The sequence below is a fragment of the Vipera ursinii genome, assembly GCF_947247035.1.
Source record: "Vipera ursinii genome assembly, chromosome: 7".
In the NCBI taxonomy this organism is placed as follows: Eukaryota; Metazoa; Chordata; class Lepidosauria; order Squamata; family Viperidae; genus Vipera; species Vipera ursinii.
This window is the reverse complement of record NC_139521.1, coordinates 50,146,998-50,166,968: the sequence shown is the minus strand read 5'-3', so window position 1 is coordinate 50,166,968 and position 19,971 is coordinate 50,146,998. Positions and strand designations below refer to the sequence as shown.

Here is a 19,971-nt window from a genome sequence, read left to right as displayed (position 1 = left end):
CAAGTTGGGCTGCCAGTTTATCTGCTACACTTTATTCCATTGTAAGCAATTACCACCATTCCAGTTGACTACCCTGGCTGTGGCAGGAACAATCCATCCCCTTCAGCTGCTGTCCTGAAATGAGTTGCCTGCCCCCTGTGAAGATAACTTTTTTTCTTTATCAAGTTCACTAAACTTTGTAGGTGTTATGTATCCAGGTGCAGGCATCTGCATAGCAGCAGCCACCAGGGGGTGTTGGCCTGGACGGTTTTGGCGGGAAACCCAGTTTCGGCGGGAAACCTAGGGCCAACCCCATTGGCTAGCCGCCTACCTGGCCAGGTATATAAGGAGGCCAGGTAGCCCTTGTTCCCCAGTACGAACCCCCCCACACACAATAAAGAGCTGAACTCGTACTCCGGCTGGCGTCTCTTCCTTGCGTCGGACCCACTACATTACAGTAGGTGTTCTTTTTTTACCAATCATATTGACAAGACAACTTTCCCCTACTGGCTCAAGCAATACGCTGAATACTAAAACTGTTTGTTTACCAGATGTCAACTACAAGAGAAGAGAATTAGACAAAAGGTCTATCAGTGAAAACCACCCATTCCTATTGAAAAGGAACCATTTGACTGTAATTTGTTAAGTGATGTTGCATTCTCAGTTGACTAATAAACTAAACTACAAAGGGAAGCCATTGGTGCTTGCTTTCACAACAGGAGTGAGAAGAATAAAGAAGAGGGGCATCCACCAATTGGTCTGTGGAAGCACAGCCCTTTCAGAACCCCAGGTCATCACTATTGAGTAGGTAGAAGAAGAGATTGAATTTCTGAAAGGGATTTCTTAAGCTGACCTCATTTCCTGCCTGTTTATGCCTATGAGTCAAGCAGTTTAAGGTTGCAGTTTGGAAAAATCCTAAAATAAGTCCTAAATCAGCATACAATGCTTTTTCAGATTATCATTTCTTCTTTAATCCAATTTCTTTGTTTTAATGAAGAATAAATTGCACATCTTCGTTCTTTGCAGACCTTAATGTTATAGCTTAGTTTTATAATTTTAAGTATAAACTCACTGTATAAGAAACTGAACAGACAGGTAGATGTTCTTCCCTTCCATTGTAATAAAAGAGAAGTACTGAACAGTACAAGCACTGTTTATAACCAATTTGGTTTCTCAAGTGTTTGTGTGTGTGTCTGTGTATTTAATCCAGAGATGATTTGTCAATTATTAGCAAAATATTACAGATATTTTTAATACATGTCATCTGTTTCTCTAGTAAAGCTAAAGGTTTCCCTGTCTAGTAATGTCTGATTCTAGGGCGCAGTGCTCATCTCCATTTCTTGGCCGAGGGAGCCAACGTTGTCCAAAAACATTTTCCATGGTCATATGGCCAGCATGGTTATATGCCAGGGGCACACGGAACATTGTGACCTTCCCACCAAAGTGGCAGCTGATTATCTAGTCATATTTGCATGCTTTTGAACTGCTAGGAGGGCAGGATAATTTTGCTGTAGTAAAATTATAAAATTGTCATGAAGTGATCCAGTTTCTTTGTTATAACTAAAGATGATTCCTATGAACTTAATCATGATAGCTACAGAGATAATATTTAGACAATTCTTTCTCCAGCAACAGGATAAAAATAGTCTTCCATTAAAAATATCAATGAAAACAATCCACAATAAAATAATATTCCATAACAAAAATAATGGAAGTACAATTTGTAAACCAAATTTATTAGGGAGATCTGGCTGTTTTTGTTTTATGTGGGGATTAAAGTTTTATTGTAACATAGTGAGTCTGAATAGCATTTTGAATAATATTTAACAATATGTTACTACAGTACTTTTGAATACATTGTTTATTTTGCCTATTCTGAGATTTTTACCTAGCTTTCATTTGATATCTTTTATTTTTCAATATACTACATTATTAAAGTTCCTTCATTAGATTATATTATTAAAGTATTCCTTTAATAGTATAGTCTAATTATTATCTTTTTCTATGCCCGTATTTCCATTTTAGTTTGAAACTGAATACATCATCATTTCTCCTATTTTGATTCTATCTCATGGCAAATATTCTGTTACATGGACCTTTCCTATCAGAAAAGTCTAATTATCCTGTGTCTTAATTAATATTGGGCAACTATAGTATCTGGTGCCCATTGGGTGTAATAGAGCAACCGAGACAACTGATTTTGGGTTTAATTCCAATTTTCTTTCCTGGGAAATAACAGTAAAAGACACTTAAGTGCTGCAATACAATTATTTAAATCACTTAATTGAACTTATGTACAATAAACAAGTTTCCATGCTATTGTATTTGATTCTCTGATGGAGAAAAGAAATGTGCCTTTTCCATAATCCTTTCTAGCCACCCATTTCTTCTAATTATTCCATTGTTCCAGTGAAAAGAAGAATGGCCTTCGAGATATATGGTGAGTTCATAAATGAGATCATGTAACCTCTCTATCTTATGCTTAAGCACCAAGAGAGAATTATATTTGGAGTAATCTTCTGGGCAGGTGGATGGCCTATTTTTTTTCTCTGTCTCTTATTATGTAGACCAGGGGTCGGCGACCTGAAACAGTGAAAGAGCCACTCGGAACCGGTTCCCTCACAAAAGGAAAAACTGGGGACTTCCGGTGGCTCCGCGGTGCCGGAGACAGCCTTCCCGGGCTGCCCACGGCTCAGCTGTGTGATTTTCGCCCGAAACAGCGCCGATCAGCTGTTCGGGCGAATTTGAAGCCCCCTCCTCGGGAGAAGAGGAGGGGGAGAGGCCCCAGGTAGGGGTCGAGTTCTCCGGGGCCGCCTGAGCTTGTAGCTTGGGCGGCCGAAGGATCGAACTCCCCCGTAGCCTGGGTCGCTCCCAGCTGGCCTGCGCCTCTGCTCCTGACTTTATGGAGCGGAGCCAGGCGTCTGCGACCACCCCTGCCTGAAGGAAGGACTATGGAGCAATAAGAGCAGGCAGAGCGGTACAAGAGGAAAAGGTGAAGAGGATTATTTTATTTTACTCTCGAGCTTAATGGTTTTTTTAAACTTAAAGTGAAAGTGCGTCACAATTGAAAGTAAAAGATGGCGGCTAAACCTCCCCCTAAAACTCTTCGGAGTGCTGGAACTTCTCCGGTGCAACAATCTTCATTACAGGCGTTGTATCCTCCTGATGTATTGATACTGAAGGACTTACGAGATGCTTTGGAAAAACATGCCCAGGTAATTTTGGAAGCAATGGGTGATAAATTTGCACAGATGGAGGAGAAATTGAAGAAGTTGGAGGAGAGAATGGAGGAGAGAATGGAACAGAAGTTCAGTGTGATGAAGGTAGACATTTTGTCTTCAGTGTATAAAGTGGCTGAATGTGTGGAAGTTTTGGAGGAAAAAGTGGAAGATTTGACTCAAAAGAATGCTATATTAGAAGCAAAAGTATTGGAGAATGAAGATTTAAGAGACAAATTGGATAGAGAATCGAGTCTTGCTCAATATTTCCAGATGCAGTTTGCCATTAGAATCAGAGGTTTAAAGGAGAATATTAAGGAAGATCTAAAGCAGCTGGTTTCTGAGGCTCTCGAAGTGGTATTGAACCAGCCAGCATCTGAAATAAAAGGAGGCATGGATAAAGTGTTTCGTGTGAACTCATGGATTGCTAGACAGAGAAAGTTGCCTAGAGATGTGGTTTATTTTGCAAAAAGGGAAATTAGAGATGAAGTTATACGAGCTGCCTATGATACTAAAGTCGTGATTGCTGGTCAAGAAGTTCTGGTTCTAAAAGAAATTCCTCCAAAGATTTTAAGGAGAAGGAAGGATTTTACATTTCTTGTGCAAGAGCTCAAGCAACGAGATATAAGGTTCAGATGGGAGATCCCAGCTGGGTTGATGGTGATGCATGAAGGTAAAAAGTACCGTCTGGTTACTGTGATGCAAGCACGTGATTTTTACAATAATATTTTAAAAGCAACCCCATTAACACTTCTGGAAGCTGCAAAGGGATCTGGAGAAGGAGAACATCAAGAGGCTGAAGATGGACAGACAGAGGAGAATGGGGCTGGAGGAGATCAAGATATAACACTTTTGGATGATCCCAGAGAACAGAGGGTGACGCGTGCTGCTTTAAAACAATCAAAAAAGATAAAAGAACAAGATCAGCAGAAGTCTATGGAACTTTCACAACGTACCTACAGCCAAGTAGTGGGAGGTGGGAAAAGATTTGGGTGAGGAATGTAAAATTTACACAAGTTTGAAATCTAAGAGAGAATTTTTACAAAATGTTTTATAGATGGTATTTAGATTTTAAAAAGTTAAGTATGTATTTGAATTATTAGCCTAAAAGTTGGAGAAAGATTACTTGCAAGAACGTTATATTATGGAAGGGAGAAAATGGCTTGAGTTTATCCAGAATAAGTATAGGGTTAAGAAGTTTCATATTTGAATAAGTCTTCTTTCTTTGTTTCTTTTTCTATATTATTATTATTATTTTTTTATATATATTTAATACTACTAAGGTTTGTTTTATCCTATATAAGCTAGAGAGATATTCAATATTATTAAGGTTTGTTTTATCCTATATAAGCTAGAGAGTGATGGATTTTAGAGTTTATAATTGTTAGTATATGATTGTTTATGATTGCTTTTTATATATATACCTTGTATTTAGCTCTGGGAAGTCGGGGGGGAGGGGGGGAGGTAGGGAGGGGGGGAGGGAGGGGGAAGGGGGGATTCTTAAAGGAAAATTGTATTTTAAAACTTTTCAATTAAAAAAAAAAAAAAAGGAAAAACTGGGAGCCGCAAAAATGGGTGCGCATACGCGTGCATGCGCACAACAAGAGGCTTGACAGAAGAGTGGAGCCTAAGGCGAGACATGCAGCCGCCCTGCCCCCTCCGCTCTTATTCACACACCTTTGCTTGGAAAAGCTTCTCTCTCGCTCTCTCATTCATTCACATTTTGCTCTAAAAAGCCTCTTTCACATACTCATTTACTCACACTTTGCTTGAAAATGCTTCTCTCTTGCTCTCATTCACTTGAAAGGCCAGCCGTGGTGCCTCCATTGACTTCCATGGGGACACTTGGCAATGAAGGGGCCGATTAAAACCGCTCCCGCTAGTGGTGCTACTGCTAATTTTTCACTTGCTGCTTGGTTCCGATGAAACCAGAGAATCCCCGGATGCCACTGCTGGGGGTGGAGGAGGCTGCCCAGGTTTGGCCGTAGCGGAAGCCAACGACAGTAGTGGTGGAGGCGGCGGCGAGAGAGACACTGGAGGTCTGCTGCATCTCCGTCAGCCTCCTCCTCCCCCGCAGAAACAAATCCCCATGCCGGCCCCCATGGCAGCAGAAAGCCCCAAGGACTGGGCAATCACTCTGCCAGCGACAGCTGCTATTGGGGTGGCCTAGTGTGCTCGTCGAGATGCTGGAGCGTCTTTGGCGGCAGGAGTAGCAACACCTGCCTGCCAGGCGGAAGAAACAGGAAGGTTGGTGGTGGCAGTGGCGGCTGCTGTTGAAGCAGCTTAGTGCCCTTGCAGAGATACCGGAGGTGCTCCAGGCCTGGCAGAGCTGCTGCACGGCTTTGGCAGAGGGGTAGCAATGCCTGCCTGCCGCACGGAAGAAACAGGAAGGTTGGTGGCAGCGGTGGCAGCAGCAGCTGCTGTTGAGGCAGCTTAGTGCCCTTGCAGAGGTGGAGGTGCTACAGGCCCAGCGAAGCCCCTGTGCTGCACAGCTTTGGCGGAGGGGTAGCAACACCTGCCTGCCAGGGGGAAGAAACAGGAAGGCGGCAGTGCGCCCGGCAGGCAGTAGTTGGCAAGCGGGCATGGGCTCCCCTGGGCCTGGAGCACCTCCAGTATCTTTGCAAAGGCGCTAAGCTGCCTCAACAGCAGCCGCCGCTGCCGCCGCCAACCTTCCTGTTTCTTACGCGTGGCAGGCAGGCGTTGCTACCCCTCCGCCAAAGCCAAGGAAGAAAAGAGGTTTGTGGGCAGTCCCACAAACCAAAGAACTTCAACCAATCAGTTCAAACTTTGCAAGGTTTTTTTTCCATGAGAAGTTTAAACTGATTGGTTGAACTTTTTTAGTCCCACTTTTTTTTTTTGACTGCACATGACAGAGGACTGGGAACCGCAGGAGACAGCTGAAAGAGCCGTATGCGGCTCCGGAGTCACGGGTTGCCGACCCTTAATGGCTTTCTATAACAAGTGAGTTAAGAATAAAGCATGGTCAAGAGTGGAAACCACCAGTACTGATTTGCCTGGTGAGAAGGCTTAAGGCCAAGGTTTAGAGACCAAGCAGAGATTAGATAGACCATCTGTGTTGAAAAATAAGGCCAATCAGATATTAGTGGTTGGTAGAGGCTCTAGTATTGTGACACAAGAAGGAGGAATAGATGTATATGAAAGGGTAGTTTGTAGGACTGAATATGAAGTGGTCCGCTGAGTTGTCTTGCAATAATAAGTCTAATTGATTGGATTGATTGGGGATTTGGAGGCTCTCTTTCAGCAGGAAAAGTGGGAAGGGCTGTTCAACCCCTGCAGAAGCAGACAAAAGAGAGTTGCATCCTGGTAGGATTAATATGCTGATAATAGTTATACATCACCACCCAAGTTATAGGAGAGATGCTGTCATATGGATGGCTGAAAGCAGTAAGGATCTGAATGAGAGACAATATTATTCTAAAGTTGATATTTGTACACCGGTGTTCCCCATGAACACTAGTGTTGTCTCTGGATGGGCAAGGACTGTCTGTAAAGAAGATTCTCAGTTTGGGGGTCCTTCTGAAATAATGGCTCCTACTTTAACAGCTAGTGGAGGTAACAATTAGACTGTCCTTTGTCCAGATTTGACTGGTGTGCCTGTTGCAGTGTTACTGATCCAGTAGAACCTGTTAGGCCTAGTAGTTTTAAGTGTTGAATGAGAGACTGGACCTGAGAGTTCTAGTCATACCTTAAACATGAAAGCTGGGTGGATGACTTTGGGCCCAATCCACCTCACAAGTTTTTCTGTAAAAATATAAGGTGGGAGCATTATGTACATTTCCTTTAGCTATACAAAAAATAATAATAAAAGGTGAGATATTATAGAGATAACAGTGATTAGCTTAATGAATGCAGGTAGAACTGACATCATGCATCGGTATGGTGGTATGATATTTCACTTTATAAATATCACTCAGCAACTGTCGTGCACAAAAGGCCAAGTCCATACGCAAAAGTTCAATTAAGTTGATTTATTGCTAAAAGCCTACACCCAGGAGTCTTCTCAACTAACAGCCAACACCTGATTGGTGTTAGATAAAGGTCAATGGCACCCAAGAGGAGTTAGACTTAGCTTACTTGTCACTACCTAGGGATTCCAGGCTGATCTCTCTTTTCACTCCACCTCTATTTCTGCTACTGTTGCTCCCAATTGCAGTCAGTAAGAACAACCTATGATAATTTGTTAGCTCTTCAAGTTAGTCCAGATAAGAAACATGAATATGAGTACACCATTAACTCTGTTTTAAGGTTACAGTAATAGAATCTTGCAGTACTAAGTATTTTCCCCTTCCTTTCTTTTAACTCTCAAGAAAATTAGGGAGGGTCCCTTCTGAAATGCTCCCTGTGGCTACCCTCTTTCTGTGGGCTGAAAAATCTTTGACATGTGAGTTGTCTAGTTGGCTGCTCTTCTTTCATCTCCAAAGGTCTTTCCACAACCCATTATAGCACATAATGCAAATATTATGGTCCACGCACTGATTATCAATTCGATTCCAGGTACAATGTAAAATCCTGATTTTAACATATATAGCCTCTCATAACTTGACAGACATACTTGTAGGACTGTCTCCTCCAACCTAACTGACTAGAGCATTGTGGCAGAAAATCCTTATGATCCCACACTTCTGAAGACGAGGAGACATAAGACCAGAAGGAGCTTAGTGGTATGGATGGCTTTCAGAATGTATTGAAAACTGAGGAGCTTTTGGAAACCAGTGATTTTCACCTACTGCCCTACTTCTCTTGCCATATGTACGCTTCTCTATTTCTGTTTCTCTTCTCTTTGTTTATATTTTAGTTTTTACTGTAGATGGTTTAATTTTTTTTCTTTTCATATCTAGTATACTATAGGGAGTTGTGAGTATTGCTGCAGGATATCAATTCAATAAACTGAATTAATAAAGAATCTTTTAATTGAAAAATAATAACAGCCAAGAAATGTTGGTGACCAGCTGCTACATAATCCACTAGGATACTGAACAAGAAGAATTGTCTAAATTACAGTGGAAAATAAAAAGGAAAGTGGAACAATGGCTGTGGCAAGAAGAGATAGGAACTGCCAGCATTCCCTAACTTCAGATACATTTGTGTTGGTTCTGGAGCCTGCCTGGAATTTTCTCATTGGAGAAAGATTTACCAGTTCTGAACTAAATATATTAGTAATTTTACATACATACATACATATTTTCCATCATTTGAAACCACATTTTCCTTCTGATAAATTTTGTTCTATTTTAAAAATGAAATACTATAGCTTTCCTTATAATAGTTGTGACAATTAGTGTGACAATTGGGGTTTGTTGGGTTATATTTCTGCCTCTATTAAACATTTGTGTCCTGAGGCCTGCCAATAGGATTTATAATACCTACATTAAACTAAATTTAAGAGTAAGGGTATTTCTGCTGCTAAGATGGTCACATCACAGAGGTACAAAAGGAAGGTACTGGCACCTGCAACTTTAACAGTACAAAGGATAAACTAAGTATCTTGGAAAAAGAGCACAGTATCATGTATAAAAATAAAGAAAATCCTTTTACCATTTATGACTTCCAAAATGACTGACAAGTCTACTTTGTTTTGCTGTACTGTTGATGTTATTCTGCTTAAAATAAATGCTGATTCAGTTTCATACAAGACTAAAAATAATATGTTATTATCGCAGGGCATTAATTGGTAATGTATACTGACATATTAAATACTCTTATATGCACTGATTTTATCCATAATTTGTTATTTTAGTAATGGCTACAATTTAAGTGCAGCTTTTCATCAGAATATGCAAGTAGACATTTTGTACCACAAATCATCCAAAATTTCCTTTATTTTGATCGATGACCATTGTAACAAAAAAAAACACTAGACAAAAACAAAAGCAATACTATAAGGCAACCCAGCAAATATTTTTTAAAAAACAATACAAAACAGAGAATATTGGATTCTTGTGAACTCTTAAAATTTGGATACAATGTTATATACAAGTACTCCTTGTCTTAAAACCATTTGTTTAGTGACTGTTCAAAGCTACAATAACACTGAAAAAAGTAATTTATGACTGTTTTTCACACTTACGACTGTTGCAGCATTACCATGGTCTTGCGATCAAAATTCAGATGCTTGGCAATTGGTTCATATTTATGACGGTTGTCCTGGGGTCATGTGATCACCTTTTACAACCTTCTGACAAGCAAAATCAATGGGGAAGTTTCACTTAACTATGCTGGTAATGACCTACAAAGCCCGTCATGGCATGGGTCCGGAATACCTCAGGGAGCACCTGCGGCCGGCATCAACTTCCCTCCGCCCAGTGCGCTCCCACAGAGAGGGCCTCCTCAGGGTGCCACCGGTCAAAGAATGTCGACTGGTGGCCCCCAGGGGGAGGGCGTTCTCTGTGGGCGCGCCGGATTTATGGAACCATCTTCCGGTTGAGCTCCGGATGGCGCCCAACCTTCGCTCCTTTCGGCGCAACCTAAAGACTTACCTGTTCGAACAAGCCGGCCTGGCCTGATGGGCGATGGGTTTGGGTTTTTATTGCTTTTTATGTATTTAACTTATTGTTATAGTTCTTGGGCATCTTGTTTAATCTCTTTTAATTTTTGTATTCTTGTCTTTTAACATGTATTGCCCTGTTCACCAAACAAATAAAATAAAATAAAATAAAATTATTATTATTATTATTATTATTATTATTATTATTATTATTATTATTATTATTATTATTATTTGCAGTGATTTACTTAACAACTGTGGCAAGAAAGGTCATAAAATAAGGCAAAACTCACTTAACCACTGTCTCACTTAGCAACAGAAATGTTGGGCTCAATAATGGTCATTAGTTGAGGACCACCTTAGTATGGTAAACCAGACTGTTATTAATAGATTAAATGTTAAACTCAATAATAACAACTTCCCAAAATTTATATTTTATAGTTTAACACTACCACCTTTCTTGTGATTTGAGAATAGCACAGTATTCCTGCTTGTGTGTATTCCCTCCCCCTTGTCTGCTGTATTTCCTGTCCTTTGATTTTCATAATGGCTACTATACTTCTGTGTGCTCGTGCAATAACATGATCAATATAGACCTTTCATGCCCCATTATTCTGGAACACTTACCCCAAATATTTGAAGGTCTTTACCTGCTCAATTTCCCTTTCTTCAGTGGTATATTTAAATCATCTTAAATTTAATTACCGTAAGTATTGACAAATTTAGTTCTTAAGTACTGACAAAATTGATTTTATAAAAAAAACTTTTATAACTTTAGTTCTTCACTATCATAATTGTAATTCTAATGTAAAAATGGCTGTATCTCAAATTCAACTTCATAGTATTATGAAAATGTTTTGCTTGTAAGATTACACTGAAAACATGTTTTAATAAATTAATTGAGAGCAAGGGTGTCTGTTAGTTAGGAATGTCAAATGGATCAGAGGTCAGTCAGAGGATGACTTTACAACTCCTTGTTTATATTATGCATCATTTATATCATTAGTCAAATTGATGTTATTATACATGCATAGAGTACCATCATATCTTGTCAGATGGGATTTAGGGTATCTTAATGTATGTTTGAATTATTTCAGTCAGCAAATATTTTGAATGAATGTCTATGCAAACCGAACTATCTGATGCTAACTTTTGAAATATTCTATATTTATTTAGTTCAGAATGAGTATGTTTCCTCAAATACCTATACAAAGCCCCAAATCACATCCAAGTATGGAAGAGATGAGATGCACTTCACCGTCTCTTGCAAGGTATACATTTTTTAAAAAAAATATTAGTTTTCTTTTCAATTCATTTGTGATTCTTTGAAATTAAAACTCTAATAACAGAATACATTATATTTATATATTTTTATAATATGTTTGAATTCATCAATTTCAATATATGCCTGCCTTTCTCTGAGCAAGAGTTAGTTTTTGTTCCTAATATGCAGAGCATATTGAAATATTAAGCCATCTTTCAATATTGTTTATTTTTTTAAAATTTAGGATGCATTTGATCAAAGGAAAAAAGGCCCTAGATCGTTACTTGGCCATGCATATCAAAGGATTGTCAAAACAAGAGGCGGCTGCGTAAGTAAGATCTTTCTGAGAATTTTATACTGCAACTTTATTATTTTCTGTTTCTAGTGTTATTCATTGATATTTGAACTTCCTCAGGCAATTTTCAGAAGAACGTAGCATTTAAAAATTAAAATTGATATTAAATAATTATATTTCACACTACTTATCTTGCATATATTAAAGACTTACGTTTGGTAAATGGTTTACTGAACCACTTAAGCATTTGATTATCTATGAGCCATTAAAATATGTATTTTTCTTCCATGGATGTTTACAAGCTGTTCAAGAACGAACTTTTATTTCCAAAACACAACTCCTGATTGCAAAGTTGACTTTATAAAATTCACTAGTGTTTCGAAAGCTGGATCTAAAAACTTCCAAGAGAAGAGTCATATCGTGCAATAGCAAAATAGATAATGCATTGTATAACATTTTAAAATTGTGTACTGTAACATTTTAGTGTTAGTCATTTTCAAAAGTGTTTCTTGTTTGCTTGTGCTATTGAAACTATAGCAGTAATTCATTTTCTGTTCAGAAATTGCTATTTTAGCCACTGATACTTTAAATACATGCAAAAGAAATATCACCCAAAATTAAATATGGTTCTGTTTTTAAGCAGGCAAACCTGGAGCGGCTATTTTTTAATAGTCTCTTTTCTTTTCATGGTATTATCTACATTATACACTCTGCCATTAATAATAGTCATTGCCTTGTTTTTAAAACAAGTTGGAGTTTGGGTACTCTTGAACCCTAAAGAACTTTCAAAAAGCTCTGGTATGACATAATCAGTCATGTAATAGAAAGCCATTTCTTTTGAGCAGGGCTTTTTTTCTCATAGAACGCTCAGAACGGAGTTCCGGCACCTTTTTTGGATGGAACCTTGTAGGGTAGGCAAGGCAGGTTGTATGACACGTGTGAGTTCTGGCACCTTTTTCTTTTACAAAAAAAGCACTGCTTTTGAGGATCATTTGGGGCTTGTAAGTTATTTTATGATTTCTATCAAGTCCAATACCAGAGCTTGAATTATGCCTCTTTGGTTTCTGGAAAAATAACTTGCATGGACCCATCAATAAACTATACAACTCTGGCCCTCTGCCTTTCCCTTCTTGCTTTTTTTGATAAGAAAATCTTTGATGGAGTCCCAAATGATTCCCTTTGATCATGTTTCAGGTTGCATATTATGGAGGACATAGGGCAAAAATGCTTTCTTATTGGAAAAATAAAAATCTTCAAAGCTTTTGATGAGAGACTGCTAAGGGTACCCCTGTGCTCATATCTGGACCACATTAGGATCATCTGTAGACTTGATTATCTCTCTCTATTTTTTGGTTTTGTGAGCTGAGCCAATTGATTTCTGACTCTAGTATAGTTTATTGGAAATTGAACAAAAATGGTAAATTCTTTGCCTTACTATATAGCTTTGTAATCTTTATTTGTGGCATTTTCCCACTGTGGTAAATTCTTCCCTCAATCTATCTCCTAACCTTGATCTTTCTCTCTGTTTCTCTCTCGACTCCCACCCATAGAGCTTCAGCTTCAGTTTTGTTCCTATAAGCCTTTTTTTTCTTTCTGGATTACTATTTAGAATGTGTCTGTCCCACTTGCCCAATCCAGCCACTGTAGCAACATGCAACAATGATCACCCTGCTGAGAAAAGAATCCAATTGCAAAGTTGCCAACATGCCATCATTTTACCTTCACAACTCACAGGGTTTTCACATTGAAAAGACAAATTGCATCAAGGTGGCTGGGACATCTTTTGTAGGCTTCCCATCACAGCAGTGTCAGAAGAATAATTTGGGGTTCCAACATGAGCTGGGGTTTCATACCCAAAGAATAATAGTATGAATAGTTCCTAATAATAGACTGTAGTTTTGTAAGATCATGTCAGCCTTCATTGAAAAGATTTTGTGCGATAGAAATATTACAATTCATACATTTCTGCTTAGAAGCATTTAACTCAATGAGATTTATTCCCAAGTAAATAATTATAGGATCACACATTTAAAACCATCCCTGGTAACTATATTGAAATGTTTAAAATCAACCTTTTTCTTTTTGCAAGTAAATTATTCAAATAAGAAATGTATAGTTGTCTTTCCATATTTCAATGCAATAGAATAATAGATCTAATTATTCTTCAATGTATCTTTGCTGATATATATTACACTCAGGAGCAGTGACTTCCATTTTTAAAAAAACTTTCTTGACATTTTTCTTTAAAAAAATGTCTTCATCCAGAACAGGTTACACAGTAGATGTGTAAAACATAACATCCAGTTTTTTATGGCCTGGATTGAAACTGCAAATTCTATAAAATGAAGAAATCAAAAGTTAGTCTGAATAATCCTCTGTTTTTTATGTTCAGTTTTTAGCTGCAAATCTGCATTCCCTTATTTGAAATTAATTGACACTGAATTTATTTCTCAGGATGCCCACATGGAATTAATCTATTAATGTGGATTAAACATTTGATAACTAGTCAACCAAGACCTGCTCCATAAATATATTGCATGTCTTTATTCAGGAGCAAGTCTTATTGTCACAAAAAAGTATTTCTAAGATTGCAGTCTTACTTGTCTTTACCAAAATTACTGTCCCTATAATCATCCAAGGTTCAGTGTTTTCTTAATCATTTTCCCCTATTCCCAGTGAATTAACATTTGCATCTTATTTCTGTACATTGGAGATACATAATATAACCCTAACCTTGGATGCTCTCAAAGTCTCTTCAAAAATTGTTCTTGTAATATCTGATATGCCAGAAAGTGAAGAACACGTATGCTTTTTAGGAATAAACTAGTATCTTATTTTGACTTTATTGGATTATTTTTCCCCCATAAAGGGAAAATGATTTTTGAACTTCTATAAAATTGCGGGTTCCCCAATCCTGTACATGCTTGGGATGGCTTTGGCTACAGAAAAATCTATACAGTTTGTTTACTTTGAATATATAGGATATTTTAATAATACATTCAACTCACTACTGAAATGATACTGTCCAGTAAAAAATAGACATTATTATAAAAAATATATTATGATTTTTTTTGAATGCCTTCCAATGTTAATTTTGTGTATGGGTATATTATTATTTTAATATTTTTTACTGATCTTGCTTGTTCTGACTAAGATTTTGTGTTTCCACTAACCAACATTCTTTGTGGGTTAATATCTCCTTCGAAACAGAGAAAGGAATACAATTCTGTTCAAAAACATGGACACACTACGCTTTGGTATGATGTAATGTTCTTAAGAGAATGCTAAAAATATGATTGTAGAGAAGATAAATAGTTTACTTTCTTTTAGAAAATATTCTATGCATTTTTTGTAATATGGAATATTTTCTTCGAGAGATTAAAAAGTTCTAATCAACTTCAGTACATTATGTAGAAGTTCCATTTTCTAAACTCTGCAAAAGAAAGTTTCATATTTAATGGGAAATCATGAATAATTCCATTTATTATCTACTTCTTCCTTTCAAAGACATGATCTGGATAAAAGGCGGGGTGAATAATTTCAAAAAATGCAATACATTTTTAATGGGAAGGTGCAAACTACAGATTCTCATGACTATTAGCTAGTGTAGAGGAAACAGAATTTTACTTGCAAAAACTCATCAGATTCTGGGAAATATGAAATAAAAGTCATACTTTAGTGAAGAAGAATACTGAATGTTTACTTATTTGCATAAATTGTTTTGCTAACTTTCATTTTTCAATAGTTCATTGTTACTTGGCAGGGAATATAAAGACAAGTAAATAGAATACTCTGGAAAAGTTCATTGTGAAGTGATAATAAATACAAGTGGGAATTTGCTTAGTCTGGAATTTATGGAGTAAATTTTCTGAGCTACACAGAAATTCTGCTTTTTAATCTTCTCCTGATCTCCTTTGGACTGATTTTTGCCCCGTTGTATGTTACAAAAAGAATTCAACATGAAAATCTGAGAGGAACTGTCCTTTCGGTGTACTGCATATGTAGTACTTTTCCCCCCTGTTGTTTACCTTACATAGTACGAGAGACCAAAACCTTCCCCTCTTTAAAAAAACAATAGTCCATCTTTTAATATAATGTTGAATTTCAGTGAAAGTGGTTTTTCAGGATGTATGGAAGAAGGTGTGGAGGAGTGAATCTGTTCCAGACCAGATTTCTGTTCTCATAACACTGAATTTAGACCATAGACCCCTTATCCATTTTGTTTGCATGAGAGAATGTAAATAAGCACTTTTTCCTGAATTCAAATATCATAGAAAACTATAATTAGTCAAGTAGTTAATACCAAAACTGATACAACTGTTTCCTCAGTGACCAAATAAATTTATTTCTGCATATGAACCAGGCCAATGAAGTGTAATGCTCTCTTTCCAAAACCATAGTTTTTGAATTTTCTTTCTGAATTTCAAAGGGAGATTCCAACATAAAATTACTTAGAATTCATAATAGTTTTGGATTTAGTTAAAATGATTGACTTCTTTTTGGAAGCATGATTAAATAGCCACTGGGAGGATATCAACCTTAGTTTTAAACTATATTTTAAGCTATAAAGTACATTTTCTAAATGAATTGCTAAATGAAACTATAAATATATATACTTAGACTTTGCACTTAAATGTTTCAGAGTAAAACTGTAATATTACATACAGTTATAGAGAATAACTGTATTGGATTTGGTGGGATTTATAATTTTGTAGAGATAGGATTGCACTATGAATATTATTCCATATATTTCACACTTTTTTCAGCATTTTGAAGATTTTCTGTCCCCAAAATGCTATTCTGTATGTGTATGTGTCTACCAGCCATCTGGTAAATAACATGTAAAATAAAATCTAGTATATACAGGCTTGTGTCACAATCAAACTTTAATCTTTATTTTCAATTTTAAAGAGTTACTGATTAGTAAATGTTATTTAAAATTAGAATGTTCTAAAACACCATATATAGTATAATATATATTTTGCTTGCATTGCAAACAGTAGATTGCTAAAATAAGCTTATGAAAGATGTCAATTTGGCACCTACATTTCAGTAGTAGTACTCTGCATTCATATGGTTAGAAAAGCCAAAATAGGGTATAAAATATATTACTAATATCCATATTTATACATTATTTAATTTAAGCATCATTATCTTTCTTCTGAAACAAAGATTAAGCTAAGTAAGCATTCAAGTTAATAAAAAAGGTTTTTATTATGCAATATTTAGAATGAAAATAAAAAACAACAGGAATTACTCTATGCTGAATTCCTTACCATTTTACTATGTATCTTAAAACAAAGACATTTCAACATTATTGCTAAAAGTTTCATTTTTTTCAATTTTAAATTTGGTAAAAGTAAAAAAATATGATTTGGAATATGAAAGTGGTTGTTCAAAATTACAATAAATACCCAATTAAGCAAATATCCAGTGTATGTTATTATTAAAATATTTCATTACCTGATCAAACAGCTTATTACATTAAAAATATTTATTTTAAAAAATGCTTTAAGTAATACCGCTGCCATTAGACATTAAATAAAATTTGAATAATGAATTTATTCTAATAAATTTATAGAAAGCACAGCTCTATATATTCTGCAACCTTAAGATCAATATACAAACACAACACTTATAAAGTTATGGATTTCTTAGTGCAAACTAAGAATTTTTTCCAATTAAAGGATACTGCCAAATAGGTAGTTCCTAAAATATTGACCATTAAAGAATTTGAATAAATAATATGTTTTTATAAGAGTTTTATCTTGTACTTTTCTGCAGTTACATAGGTACAGAAGCTTCAAACTTTATATCTAAAGATTTGGCCCAACTTCTTAAACTTAGAAAGTACAGTATTTTTATTGAAAAAGCTTACACATGTTGGCAAATATAAATAATTAAATTATGCACATAATTGAAGCAGGGGAAAAGAATAACATACAAATTGCAATTAAACAGAGAGACTAAATAGCAATGATTATGTTTTGGTGATGCTCAACCCATATTTTTTTAATAATGAACTCTGAAGAGACCGATTCAGAGCCAATTTGGATTAGTGGTTAAGACACCGGGCTAGAATGTGGGAGATCATGGGTTCAAATCCTGCCTAGCCATGACAGCCTGCTGGGTGATTTTGGGCCAGTCACTGTCTCTCAGCCCAACTCACCTCATGAGCCCTTGTTGTGGGGAAAATAGGTGGAGGAAGCTGTATTGGGTATGCTTGCTGCCTTGAATTATTTGTAAAAATAATAAAGGTGGGATATAAATAAATAAAATAAATCAAGGGCTTATCAATATATAATGAAATTTTAGTTTGCACAACTGTAAGATCACCTGAAATACAATGAGTTTGGATAGCATATTAACTATTTTCTTTGGGCAATAAATCAGTAGTTGGCCATCACAGCAAATACAGTACGTTCTGTATGAGAATACTTACATTGTCTCCAATGTGGCTTTTTTATTATTATTTTTACATGTCTGCCATCCTCTCCATTCTGGAGGCACACCAAGATTGTACAATAAATTGGAGTGTTTTTTTAATATATTTGCATTTTAAATTTTGCCTTAAAACACCAAAATCTCAATTAAAATGTATAATTATTTTGAGAGCAACTGTAATTTTGAAATTGCTATAACACTCATTTATCTAACATTTTAATAATGGATTCAGCCATTTTGAAATTAGTAGGAACATCCATCCACAGGTAAGTAATACTTGAGTATATATGGAAACATTTGTTTTTATTCAACAACATTCATTTTATTCTTAGTATTGCTTAAATAGTAATATTTACCTGCAGTATTGCTATGTTTCCAGTAGAGGCCCCCAGAGGCCATTGTAATTATTGAAAAACTGTTTTGGGAGACAATTTTTGTGAACATTAATTTCATTAAATGTTATTGATTTATAAAACATAATTTTAAAATTAATTTTCAAGTTTAGCTACATAGTATAACTAACAGGGTATTATTGCACTTTGGAAATGAATGTTTACCAACAGGACCATAATAGGTTATGAGATTTTAATAATTTTGCATGTACCTTGTGGTATATTACTTTATGAAGCATGGGAGAACTCCTAAAAATGCGAGATTCTCATCTTGTGAGATCTAAAAATTATACAATGCTTTTTTTCCCAGTGAGCACAGAATTACCTTGCAGTGAGTTTAGGCCTTAATGGGATGCAAAACAAAATACCAGAGTTTCTGTATACTGGCTTCATTCATCTTGCATATCTCCAGCTCTTTCAATGTATAGCCTCTGATCCTGATATATTAAAATTATGAAATCATAACCATGACTTGTTTGCTTTACAACTCAACGTGGCTATAAAATGTGGGAAGTTCACTGCAGAACAGCCTTCCCTACCAGATATACCTATTATGGGGTTCAATCACAAAATAATGCCCACTCCAACTGTGTTTGTCTTTCATGCTTATTTTTTACATCTTTATCTTCTATTTTGACTTCTAGTTTAACTTCTTGTACTAGCTTGTACTATAAAAAAATAATAATGGCTTGGTTCCTTGTAATCCATTCCCTCTTTACATATGGTCTACGATTAATCATGAAAGCAAAATACAACAGATATGCTAAGTAACAGAAAAGAGTATAATTACATAAAATTATATTTATTTACAATACCAATTTCTTTGATATTTCTTACAGAATCCCCCACTTCACAATAATTAAATATCTGTACAGGTAGTCCTCGACTTACATCCATTCATTTAGCAACCATTCAAAGTTACAACAGCACTGAAAAAAGTGACATGACTGGTCCTCAACCTTAAAACTGTTAACAGTTTTCGTGTAGTCGCCCAATCAAGATTTGGGCACTTGGCAGCAGGCCTATATTTATGACAGTTGCACCGCCCTGGGGTCACATGATCTCCATTTGCAACCTTACCAGCTGGTTTCCAGGAAGCAAAGTCATTGATGGAAGCTGGATTCACTTAATGACCGTATGATTCACTAAACATCTGGTGTGATTCACTTAACAACCATGGCAAAAGGTGATAAAATTGGGTGCAATTCACTTAACGACCACCTGGCTTAACAATAGTAGTTTCAATCCCAGTTATAGCCATAAGCCAATTGTTTATATGGCTTCATTCTGTCATTCAAAATTACAGAGATATTAGGGAAAGATTTTTTTTTACACTTTACATTACACTACATTACACCTGTTTGAGTGGACTTCCAGGACTTTACAGCCCTTTTTAAAATCAATTACTACTGGCTGCTCAGTGTAATCCTACTTATTTTTGCTTTGCTGTCTTTAAGGTCAGAAGCCAAATTTAGATTCAACAAGAGAAATATCCTGCAGCAGATTTTTTTTTTAATTGCGGCCAGTTTTTTACTTTTCTTTTGGACATCTTTTAAACAATAACAAAAAAGGTTTTCTCTTTTCCATTTTGTTTTTCTTTCTATAGTTTGGTACATGACCGTAAATTGAATCAATACACTGAGAAATGAATGAAATGTTTTGCACCTCTGTTATCCTTGGTGAACTCACAGATGTGAGTATCTGCAGTCACGTAGTGGTGTAATTGTCCCTCTTCTCAGAAAAGTTGAATAATCATACTGTCTAATCTTGCTGGAGTTAATATGCCTCCAAGCATATTTTTATAACTGAAGAGGCATCCTAGAAAATATACCTCAGCAACTTTAGGTGTTGCTTTTCAATGAATTAATTCAGTT

The 19,971-nt window shown here is 36.2% G+C and overlaps 1 protein-coding gene across 1 annotated transcript in view; it reads left to right on the top strand.

Moving 5' to 3' along the window:
* Positions 1 to 10,884: 10,884 nt before the first annotated feature.
* TTC29 (tetratricopeptide repeat domain 29) overlaps positions 10,885 to 19,971 on the top strand; it is a gene marked incomplete at its 5' end in the record, with an annotated part of 98,212 nt that continues 89,125 nt past the window's right edge. Inside the window, 2 exons of the mRNA XM_083367783.1 lie at positions 10,885 to 10,973; positions 11,211 to 11,294. Of these exons, the coding sequence (XP_083223909.1) occupies positions 10,885 to 10,973; positions 11,211 to 11,294 (173 nt within the window). The remainder of the gene's footprint in view (positions 10,974 to 11,210; positions 11,295 to 19,971) is intronic.